At 39.9% G+C, this 12523-nt stretch overlaps 1 protein-coding gene across 3 annotated transcripts in view; it reads right to left on the bottom strand.

Moving 5' to 3' along the window:
• Positions 1–235: 235 nt before the first annotated feature.
• LOC122992045 (interleukin-1 receptor type 1-like) overlaps positions 236–12523 on the bottom strand; it is a 36169-nt gene continuing 23881 nt past the window's right edge. For all 3 annotated transcript variants that reach the window (XM_044365592.1, XM_044365591.1, XM_044365593.1), the window contains exons 7-12: positions 11404–11530; positions 10355–10503; positions 10038–10175; positions 4388–4552; positions 3809–3954; positions 236–2617 (exon numbers count right to left, since the gene is read on the bottom strand). In XM_044365592.1, the coding sequence (XP_044221527.1) occupies positions 2369–2617; positions 3809–3954; positions 4388–4552; positions 10038–10175; positions 10355–10503; positions 11404–11530 (974 nt within the window). In that variant the 3' untranslated portion in view covers positions 236–2368. The remainder of the gene's footprint in view (positions 2618–3808; positions 3955–4387; positions 4553–10037; positions 10176–10354; positions 10504–11403; positions 11531–12523) is intronic.

Here is a 12523-nt window from a genome sequence, read left to right as displayed (position 1 = left end):
TATATTCTTATATATTTGGGGACTTTTATTACTCCTTGTAGTAGCTTATTGTGTATGATCTTCAAAAACCGGAAGAGCCAGCAGTTATCTTCAAATTTTACAGAACAACCCTCAATAGAGCATATATACACACTATTAATTACATAATCAGACTATACATAGATGCTAGATTTCAAAGAATCTGCACCTCTGACACATTCATTTGAAAATAAAACCACACAAATGGTCACAGACTATAAATGACGTCTACATTCAGGAGTCAACTTCACATCAGTACAAGCTAGTGACAGCAGAACTCTGATATCAGCACAAAGTTGATGAGATTAAATGAAAATATCAGTGGTGCAGGGAAACAACACAATAAACAAACAAGAACAGATGCGCTTCCTAAAATAAAGGCTGTATCATCTCACTGATAGCAGTGAGAGTCCTGCCTGTGAAAACCCTGGACAGCCCCCATATCACTGGAGGTCCCAGGATCAGCACCTTGAACAGTGGTCATGAAACCATCAGAAAATGCAAAATTTTGCAGAATTATCTATATAATCTACCGGAGGAAAAGCAGGATTACACTTAAGACTGTAGTCTGAGCTACTGACAGTCTTGAATCTTTATCACAGCTGTACATACTTTCTTAGCTGTAGCCTTGTTATGATCCAAAAGCCACCAACAGATTCAGAACCTGGTGGAAAATAAAACACAGTAGAAAATAATCATCATCTTAAAATATGGCTCTCCAACAGCTTGTCATCAGCTGATTAACAGTATTTCTTTTCCATGTTGCTGTAGCCAGGATTTTACAAATGTTAAAGTCACCAGTGCAAAGTCTCCCAGTGTACACCTCTCACTAAAATTGTTCATATTCCTTATATATATATATATACATATATATATATACACTTTTACTTATATTTTTTTATATTAATCTTTCTAAAAAAGTTGTTAAAAAGCGTAATTTTCCAGAAATGCAGATACCATGACATCAATGTCTTCAATGGCAGCTATGGCCCTGATACAGTATTTCATTTCATTGTGCATTACAAAGGAGAGCAGCTGGAAAGAATGCATGCAGGTCTGACTGATGACTATAGTACAGGTATTCTACACCTCGCCTATCTATTGCAGCAGACACATTCAGTTGACAGGCAATACCTAATGTCCTCCTCAAGAAAAAGACTGGATAATTGTTTCTTTTAATAATGTACACTGCAGTGCAGTGTTGTAGTACTCGAGTCCAGAACTGATTTTCAGGACTTGTGACTCGACTTGGACTTGAGCACTGATGACTCAAGTATTGACTGCATTCGGACTCTGACGTTGGAGATGAGGACTCAGACTTGTTAAATGATAAAGAAGTATATGTTTTTTTTGTTTGTTTGTTTTTGTTAGTTTTTTTTGTAACAGGCCCTTCTAATTTGGCATAAGATATTAGCTATATGAATTAGAGATGCACTGATGAATTGTCCACTGATCTAAAACGGCTGGGTTTCAGCTGATCAGCTATCGGTGACTGGCAGATTTGTCTCATATATGTAAGATTTTTTGCCGGTCAAATTTTTCAAACATAGCCACACTATAATACACATCACACACACAGTGGCAGCTGCGGCACAGACAGTGTAGCCACACACACGCAACATGTTGTTGGTGTGGAAGTTCTTAAGTGTGAGTGAAGATGACACAAAGCTCATAATTTGTAATACCTTTAAGTCCAAAAATCCCAAAAAATCTTGTGTAATTCTTATAAAGAAAGAAAATCAGAATCTGCAAAATTTTCACAAAGATAAACCTGAGGCTGGTCATGTGATGATATGCACAGGGTTCTGTGGTCAAACTTGTGGATCATCATAAGTATTTGGGAGTGATCTGGTTGACACTGAGTGACTACATGGATCATGTCATAGGTATAAACAGTGTTTATAGTGCTTAAAACAGCTCAAGTAATTCACTGTTCATTTCAAAATACTGAGGACGTCTTTCATATCAGCTACATACAGATATACACTAAACTGTGTTTTATCTCTTTCTTCCTGAAGAGATTACTCAAACATCAGTGAATTTTAACATTTTTATGGTTATACCTTCTGTTGAGTACATTATGTTGTATGTTTTTTTATGTTATGTTTATTTTACACTTTCTATGTGTTTTTATTTTACATTAGCTTGTGGGTATGTAGGTTGGGTGTGAGCACTGAAATGTTAATTATTTTATGGATAAATAAACATAATTTTGAAACTAAACTCTCATATCTCTCTGGATTTTATCTGCGTTATACTGACATTCTGTATACATACAACTGACACCTGTGATTTTCTTCACACATCTGTGTAAAGGGTGTTATGGGACTGGTGTCAGTCCATAAGGGTTTCAGATAATAGCAGACTTTGGAGATTTTGAGGCTGGCTTGGCAGGCATCAGGTATCGCACTCTCTTCCAAAAGCGCGAGTTCCATGCAGCAGCATCCCTCGAGCCCTCTGGCCACCTAAGGGGGGCGCTACTGCGAATCAGGTGCTGCAAGCCAGGGGGAAGGTGTGTGTATCCCTGTGGCCCCGTGTCCCCCAGCTGGATCAGAATCACATTCATTTCCCTCTGGAACAGCGCATGGTGAAGCCCCAGCTGGAAAATGATCAACAGCAATTTATTACTCATTGAATGCTTAATATCAAAGAAATATCAAGCAGTATCAAAGAATTATTTGGCAATAGTAGTAGCAGCAAAGCTAGTATTGAAGCCTGTAATATCAATGACACCTCATCATTTTTTCTTTTAGCCCAGTTTTCTTAAAATATGACTTAATTATGATTACATGATTACAACTTGATAATCTCTGAATCTTAAGATAACAAATCATAATTTTCTGGTGCAGTCATTACTTTTTATGCAAATTAATCTACAGATAATCATGTTAATCTAAATTTTATTTTTATAGACACAACTTAAGGCAGAAATCAGACAAAATGTGTATACTAACAGCTCATAATACATTTAAAGATGCAACATTTTGCTCTCACAGATCTCAAAGTAACAATATTCAGTGTATGTATGTAGGGGAAATTCCCCTCATGTTTTGAATGCAGACAGTACAAACCCTCAAACAACAGCACCAGCTCTTTCTTCAACCCCCCAGGAATGCTGGCCAACAAGACATCAATGAGATTCCCAAACTTCTCACTCTCCAGACCATACACAACAATTTCTACAAAACCTTCATCAACTTGCTTAAACCCTGGTGCTTTCATAATTTGTAACCCCCAACTGGCAATTCAGAACTAAGCTGTTGTATCATTGATTTGACTCGCTGCTTCTCAGGTAACAGTCATCTCATCTGTTTTTCAGGTCTCTCATACTAACTATACAATAGATAAGTCGGCATCATTCATTTGAATCATTCACTAGTCATGGCCTTATGTACCAGTTTTTCCTTTCCCTCTTGTGTCTTGTTTTTGTAAAATGTTGTAGTTGTAGTGTTTAGTTCTTGTAGCTGTAGTGTTATAAATAAATATCCCTATTTATCGCCAAGTCATTTTAAATGGTAAATGGATCATAAGTGGAGCACTTATATAGCGCCTTTTTACCGTAACGGACAAAGCGCTTTACAATGTTTGCCTCTCATTCACACACACACACACACTCACACACCAATGGCGGCGGAGCTTTCATGCAACTGGAGCAACTTGGGGTTCAGTGTTTTGCTCAAGGACACTTCGGCACTTTGACAGGAAGAGCTGGGAATCAAACCATCCATCTTGCCTAAACTGTTTTAACAAACTGTTTTACTTTTTTAATCTGCATTTGTAAGACTTTTACCTGCCAGTCAAACCCTCCTACTACTGGGTTTAGGGGCGAGGTGGGCCGTTTGTCTGTGACCCCCATCCCTGATCCTGAACCAGGGGTGAGGATAACCATCAGTCTCCTGCTCTGCTTCATACGGTCCTCCACCAGCTCCAGATGGTCTGTGGGGTCAGACAGAGAGCTAGTTTGTATTGTTTCTGAAAATGGTTGCTAAGGCTTGTTCCATCACAAAAATGCTCCAGTGTTGTAAAGGACACTTTCCGAGAGGTTTCAAAGATTGTTTTTCTGGTTTTTCTGTTTTTTTTTAATTGAAATCACAATCTAAACCAAAAAAACAAAACAAAACACAATGACGATGTCATATGATATCATATGATGTACAGTATATTTATATGATATCATTAATTCTTATGACTTAGTCTTAGTCTTATTCAAAATATTTGAACAAGAGTCTTGGTGGACACAGCCAAAAAGTATTTTTCCCAGGATTAGTAATGCAGACCTTGCGGATGAAATTAATCACAGTGTCACTTCAGATTGTGTTTTGAAGAAGTCATATATTGGAGCCCGTGTATCCAAATAATATTAACTCACCTTCCCCAGGTATGTCATCCCTCCCATGGATGAAAAGTCGATAGCCGCACTTTTCCTCGAGCACAGAGGGCAAAATCTTTGTGACAAACTTGCAGAGTGTGTCCTCAGTGACATTGTCTCCACTCTGCATCTGGTAGACCACGTAGGCATCGAACGACTTTGCATCTGTGAAATACATGGTTGTGTACAAACTTCAGTTCAGTTAACTTTTGAAATATTGGGGTTTTTTTCCCTTGTGATCATTATGACCCACTGCAACCTTGTCATCACACCCTGCAATCTGCTGTTGGTGAATGTGAATTGTCATCATACAATTACAGTGCTGAAAATAGTCCTTTCGAATTATAGGGCGCATGAACATTTTGAAACCTAAATGTGAGCGTAGAGTTCCTGGAAAAATAGAGAATTACAGTGAAACTGTTATTTGTTTTATTTGGACTTAATTCAAACTCTCTCATCTGGGTGAAGCTGAAATCAAAGCAATGTGATTGAAGTGGGGTTGCAAAACTACAGCCAGAAGATCAGTAATATGTTCACTGATTTGTGAGAAAGAATTTCAGTTAAGAAACCCAATGAGTAACATTCAAAAAAAGAAAAGAAAAAAAGAACATATATCAAACTATGCTCCTGTGAAGATAAATATCCCTGCAGATCCACAAGAGCACTATACATAATTGTAGGTCACAGAAACTTACACTTCGCAAAAAATATGTTGTGCAGCCCTGCATATCTACTGATTGATTAGTTCAACTTTCTGTCAGGAGGCAGGTTTGAAACAGACATATTAAAGGTGCCCTCTGGAGTTTCTGACCACTAGTAGCGCTATGGAGGTCCCTGTTTTTCTGTCTATCATGCATGCACACAAGGACACACATGCACGCCCACAATCACTATTTACATTTCTGGTGTCAGTTACATGCTATTGATCAACAGTTTTATTGTGGTCATGCACAATGAAATGCTGCAATGCACCAGCAATGGCAGTAAAGTATAAGACAATGCACATTTTAAAATATTACAAAAATTCACTTTGTAAAGTTTTATGTGGAAGAAAATTTGCTCAACATGTTTCTTAGGCCTCAAGGATAAAAACATTACTTGTCTTTTTAAAAAAAATCTGAATCAGGTTTATTGCCAAGTAGGTTTGCACATACAGGAATTTGCCTGGGTGTTGTTGTGGTACATAACAGTCAAAATATACACAAAATTAAGTAATCCTAAATAATAAAAAAAGAAAGACTTTACAATAAAAAATATATAAAATATATTCTAAGTGAGAAGAGCTGTTACAGGTTTAAGTTTTAAATAGAAGAGAAAGAGATGATATGTACAAAATATTGACCAGGAATAAACAGTATTTATACAACACGTAGTTCCGACCAAGCAATTTGATTGGTCAATTAGACATTTAGAACATACTCAAATCAGCATGACAGCACACTAAGCTGTGCTCAAATGAAAAAAGCCTCATCACTAAAAATATTACTCCGCCATTAATTAGAACTACAGACCGTGATGTTGCACTAACAACAACAGTCATTTCTGGGTAGACGACTGGCGCCTCGTTCCTGACCGCATCACTGTCGTGCAAACAATGATGGTAAAGCACACCCTCTCATGTAATATTGCTTAAATGCAGTGCACAATCAATAGTAATAAGTAATACAGGTTGTGTTAATGTAACGCATCATGTTAGATCAAAGATCACAGATGTGCAAATATAAGATTATGGGGTTTTACATTGATATAACATGTAATATCCATGGGTGGGATAGAGTCCATGTCAGTGGGGGTCCTAGGCCTTGTTGATGAGGCCAGCTGCAGATGGAAAAAACTGTTCTTGTGGCATGAGGTTTTGGTCTTGACAGATCTCAACCTCTTGCGGCAGGGGAGTTTTTCAAAAAGATTATGTCCAGGGTGGGAGGGGTTGGGCATGATCTTTCCTGCTTACCTCAGGGTCCTGGAGACATGCAGGTCCTGGAGGGATGGCAGAATGCCGCTGATCACCTTTTCGGCACAGCGGATGATACTCTGCAGTCTGTCCTTGTCCCTGGCCCTTGCAGCAGCGTACCAGATGGTGATAGAGGTGAGGATGGACTCAATGATGATGGTGTAGAAGTCCACCATCACTGACTTTGGCAGGTTGAACTTCTTCAGCTGCCACAGGAAGTAATTCCTCTGCTGAGCCTTCTTGGTGAGGCTGCTGATATTCTGCTCCCACTTGAGGTCCTGGGTGGTTCCCAGGAAGCAGAAGGCACAGATTGACACAGGTTGATGGGGCTGCGTTCCTTCTGAAATCCCCAATCATCTCCACTGTCATTATAGCACCGAGCTCCAAGTCGTTTTGTCTGCACTAAGTCAACAGATGGTCAATCTCCCATCTGTAGGAGGTCTCATCCCCACCAGAGATAAGCCTAATGAGAGTGGTCTCATCAGTGAACTTCAGGAGCTTGACGGACTGATGACTGGAGGTGCAGCTGTTGGTGTACTGGGAGAAGAGAAGTGGAGAAAGGACGCAGCCTTGAGGGGAACCGGTGCTGATGGTCTGGGGGTCAGAGACGTGTTACCCCAGCATCACGTGCTGCTTCCTGTCAGACAAGAAGTCAGTGATCCACCTGCAGGTGGAGTCAGGCATGTACAGCTGGGAGAGCTTGTCCTGCAACAGAGCCGGGATGATGGTGTTAAAGGCAGAGCTGAAATCCACAAACAGGATCCTGGCGTAGGTTCACTCAGACTCCAGGTACTGGAGGATGAAGTGGAGGGCCAAGTTTACTGCATTGTCCACAGACCTGTTGGCTCTGTTGGTGAACTGCAGGGATCCAAGAGTGGGTCTGTGAAGACTTCATTACCACAGAGGTCAGGGTGATGGGTCTGTAGTTGTTGAGCTCTGTGGTTTTTTGGGGACAGGGAGGATGGTGGAGGTCTTGAAGCAGGCTGGTAAATGGCATGTCTCTAGTGAGGTGTTAAAAATGTCTGTGAACGCTGGAGACAGCTGATCGCTACAGTGCTTCAGGGTGGAGGGAGAGACAAAGTCTGGTCCAGCTGCTTTGAGGGCGTTCTGTCTCTTGAACCGCCTGTTAACAACCATCTCCAGGGTGGAGAGAGTTGTCATTGTGGTAGGAAAGGAGGAGACCTCTGAGGTGGGCAGTGATGGAGAGGTCCGGGCCCCTGCTGGGGTGGGGGAGGAGGAGCTGGTGGTCTGTAGCTGGCTGATGGAGTCATGGGGGTTTGTCCGATTGTCTTTCAAATCGACAGTAAAAGTCATTAAGGTCATTTTCCAGGTGCAAGTTATTAGTGAAGTGGACGGCTTTCGGTTTGTAGCCGTTGATCTGTCTGAGGCCCTTTCAGACAGAGGCCAAATAGTTTTCTGAGAACTGCTGTTGAAGCTTCTCAGAGAACAGATGTTTAGCATGTCTCACCGCCTTGCTAAACTTGTATTTAGCCTCTTTAAACCGGTTCTTGTCCCCACTCCTAAACACTTCTTCCTTTTCCAACCTTGGCTTTTTAGCTGTAAACCAGGGTTTGTCTTACTTTAACTAACCCTGATGCGTGACAGTACACAGCTGTCCTCATGGAAACTGATGTATGACGTCACAGCCTCTATGTAGCTATTCACCCAGACTGTTGGTAGCAGTCCTGAAAACAACCCAGTCAGTACAGTCCACATACGTTTGGAGATCCTCCGTAGCTTCACTGGTCCACTTCTTGGATGTGCTCACAATAGGTTTATAGAGTTTTAATTTCTGCCTGAATGCAGGAATCAGGTGGACTATGGTGTGGACAAAGTGGCCCAATGCAGCGCAGGGGATGGTGTGATAGGAACTGCTGATTGTAGTGCAACAGTGATCTAAATTGTTCTCTTCTCTGGACAAACTCATGGGGTGAGTAGAAGGGTTTAAAGTTGATGAAAAAGTGTCCAGAACAGAAGAACAGTGCTGCAGAGTCACTGTCACATCTTTACACCAGCCACTGTTAGTATAAAAACAAATACATCCACCGTTCATTTTGCCAGAGAGCTCTGTATTGCGATCTGCTCTGAACAGCTGGAAGCCTGCCAGCAACAGCACAGAGTCTGGTATCGATCTACACAGCCATAGGCGCCTGAACAAGTGGAGCAAGTGGAGTAAATGCATCCCCATTATTCAATTAGGGGGTGCAAAGTTATGGTTTTGCTACCCCACATTTTGTCTTTCTAAAACTGAACTTATAACACAGTCAGTGCTATCAGGTGATTATATTTAAGTAGCTTATATCAATGATCATTTTACTATTTTTAGCAACTGATAAAAAGAAGTAATAAAAAAAGAACACATTTTTGGACCCTTTAAGTTGGTTCTGATCGATCGGAGCAGACTGTGCAGTGAGAGACAGACAGACAGAGCGGAGCTTTTCCTCACAGCGTTAAAGTGCCTGAATTAACAAACAGTCAAATGTCCAGCGGTTGAAAGTGACTTATTTAGACTTCTACAGAATACTTTCCTTTAGTTTAAGTTTCAGTCGGACTTTGGATGAAATTATTTTTAAATATCAGGATGCGTCACTCCATGTAATGATCTCTCCTTTCATCCAGCTGCTCTGCGTTGTGTTTTCATTATTATGATTTTTCTCCCATTTTCTCATACAGGCTAAATGAAAGGTACAAGTTTACTCTAAGGGGGGTTTCACAATTAGGTTTCAACTAAAATGGCCCTTTCAAGTCTTGAGGAGCAAAAGTCACCTTCTGAGTTGTGCATCAAAATAGTCCTTGATATGAGATAATGTAAGTTAAAATTACCTGATTTTGAAGTTATGATATATTTTTGTATAACATTACAACTACATCAGCAAGTGGTGCTAATAGCTCCCACTAGAACCTGTGTGTATAATAAACAGGCGGGATTGGAATTAGATAGTTGTTGTGAGTCCATATTATTTGTGCTTAATTGCCATTGTTAGACTTTGAAGATGCTTTGTGAGTACTGAGAACAGCAACCCTCAGCTTTAACATTGTTTAACCAGGTTTAATTATACAAATCATATGGTGATGTGTTGTGAGACTATTTCATTTATGAGTTGATTGTCCTTGTTTGGCCTTGAACATGGCCTGGTAGCCTGCAACCTACTACCATTTAAGGCTACAAAATGTTTTTATAAATATAATGTCAAATATGAAATACACACACTCTCTAAGTTTGCTCCCCCATTTTAAAACATAACGAGGCACCCATGCACACAGCGAGTTTTTGTGAAGCACGGAACGTTTCTCTCTACAACAAATTTATACAGAGCACCATCAAAGGAGTAGTTCAGCATTTTGGGAAATTCACTTATTTGCTTTCTTACCAAGAGCCACACAGGTGCTGTGTTAAGACTGTGTGAAGTATGGCGTTGGAGCCCTGAGGCAATTGTCTTAGCATGGCATAAAGATTGGAAGCAGGGTGAAACAGCTAGCCGAGCTCTGTCCAAAGTACATAGCTTGTTTGTCTAATCTGTATACAAACAGACATGTAAAAACAGCCGGTGGTGGTTTTTGGGGAAGTTCAAATGGTGAAATAGGTAGAAAACATAAACCTTTTTTTTCCATTTATTCGGTATGGATCCTTGGTATCCTTTGACCTTTAAATCCTCAAAAAAAACCAATAAATTTAAAAAAAAACATTTTCTTCTTTACCTTTATTGTGACGGCTTAGTGGGAGGTAGGGTCTGAAGAGGAGAGCAAGGTCGATGGCGAAGCACTTGACCATGATGGCCACGAACACACACAAGAAGAATGCACACATCCCTCCAATGACCAGTGGAATTATTGTCTCTGGAAGACAAATAATGAAAATGTATCACTTCAGGATTAGGCTGGAGATAGTGTACTTTTTTCTTATTGTTAAGAAATTTGATAAAAAGACTAAAACCAACAATGGATTGATCCCACTAGGTATTAGCCATGTAGCCAAAGCCTGATATAGTCTTACCCATGAGTGTTCTGTCACTAACCTCTTTGCTTAAGAGTTAAAATGTCAGACACCTCCTCATAATAGCCATCGCCAATGCATTTAAACTCATCCTGGAAATCTTTAGCAGACACTCTTTCAATGGTCAGGATTGCAGTGGAGATGGTTTTCTTTGAAGGCTCTTCGTCAACTCTTAACAAGGACACAGAGTTTAGTTCATTAACAAAAAGAGATCGATGTCATCATTATCTTTGATTACAGATAATGAAATGATAAACTGGATCAGTGAAGCAAGACATGAAAATGTATGAAATAGGGAGTGAAATTTGAAAATATTCAGTTGGCCACAGTAACAGGGAAAGTTCTGAAAGTGGAACGTTTCTCTGAGCTCACTGAATATCTGATTTTAAGAGGCAGGCCTACGAGCATGATTTGTGACATCACAACCAGGTTGGAAGCCAGTCGAGGTCCAGTATGCAACTTACACAAATGTGATTTGGAAACTTGAAACCTCCAGTGCACAAACACTGGGAATTAACTTTACAGTGAAGCAAGAGACATCATGTGTGCAGCAGTTAAACTTTTGAGATGAATTATATTTGCATATTCATAGATTGTGGAATTTTGGAGGGAGAAGGAGAAGATGCCATAATAAGGATTTTAATGTGGTAATTATACTTTTTTTCTGGAAAAACCATATCAGACACACATTATTGTTCCAAACAGAGTATGATTGTATGTCTTAATAAATGTGTGGAGGGGATCTTTAAGTTTAGACCGAAATGTCTCAACAACTGTTGGATGGGTTGCCATGAAATTCGGTACAGATTAGAGGTGTTCAGCACCTGTACAAACAAATCTTTAACACCGAATCTTCCAACTGAACTGACTTTACTGAATCAGCATTGTCACTGACCAAATCAGTAGCTTTTAGCATTGGAATGAATTTACACCTTTAGTAAAGACTTTCATGACATTTGTTTAAGCTTTATAGTGACACAATTTCTACCGCCTTTTGCATTTCACACATATACACACTGGTATATACTGTATTTGAGTTTTGAATACTGTGCTGCTTTTGATTATGCTTACGTGTTGATGGTTTGATTGTACCCATCTGCCTTGTTGAAAGGGATTCCGTTAACATTCCAGCTAGCCTTACAGTTTTTTCGCACATTAATGCCACAGATAACTGAGCATTTCAGCTTGGTCTCAGAGCCTGGCACAGAAACAAGAACAAGACAGATTTTACTGGAGATATCAGACACGCAGTCACATGGAGGTAAAAATCATTCAGACACAGCAACCTCTGCTCATTTATTTGAGTGGCTTTGTAGACATGGCAGTGGCAAGTGGCAAATGATGAGAATGTAATAAAATACAATGGATTTAAAAGCTATAACAATATTAATAATAATAAAATAAAGGGAGATAAAAACTAGATTAAAAAACTAGATAAAATAGATTAAAAAGACAAAACGAGATAAAAATGATAAAAATGTAATAAAATAAAATTTGAAATTAAAAAAAATTAAAATAGATTAAAAAGACAAAACAAAACAAAACAAAGACAAATAAAATCAATAAGATGGGCAAAAATATATAATAATCTCAAAGCTGGGGTGCAGGATTGTCTCCTCCTTCTGGCAGTGACAGTAAAGGGGGGCGCTCGGCTGTGATTGCCTGAGTACAAAGACGTTACAAGGATGAGGGGAGAACTTTTCTCTTTGTTTGATGACAATTAAAGTAAAGTTAGACTTTTCTGTTGGCTTCCCAACTCATTAAAAAAAAAAGACAAGATAAAGAGAGAGAGAGAGAGCTGAGAGCACCAGCGAGCGAGAGAGACAGTAGCTGTGGTTGAGCAAACTAGAGAATGAATGAAGAGAGGAAGTGCTGGTAATGAGGAAGCCAATGAATCAGATCAATAAATTGTTATTTTCTGATAGTTTCACTGAGGTTATATTCTAGAGCACAAACATGCCCACACACCTCTGCTCAACCCTGCAGCCTGATTTGGTCTGAATACGGCCTGACACAGGCATGCAGTTATCATGCGCACCCCGAATGGCAGGCACACAGAGAGGGCTGGTAAAAAGGTCGGTCCACTGGCCCAAAAATTTATTTTTTGACAGCCCACTGGGATGTGTCCCAGTATGCCGAGGGTCTGTACACACTGGCTGTAACCTACTGTTGGGGCTATAACAAGGTGGAT

The sequence above is a fragment of the Thunnus albacares genome, chromosome 11 (assembly GCF_914725855.1).
Source record: "Thunnus albacares chromosome 11, fThuAlb1.1, whole genome shotgun sequence".
NCBI lineage: Eukaryota > Metazoa > Chordata > Actinopteri > Scombriformes > Scombridae > Thunnus > Thunnus albacares.
The sequence above is the reverse complement of the archived record's forward strand: the minus strand, read 5'-3'. Positions and strand labels throughout refer to the sequence as shown.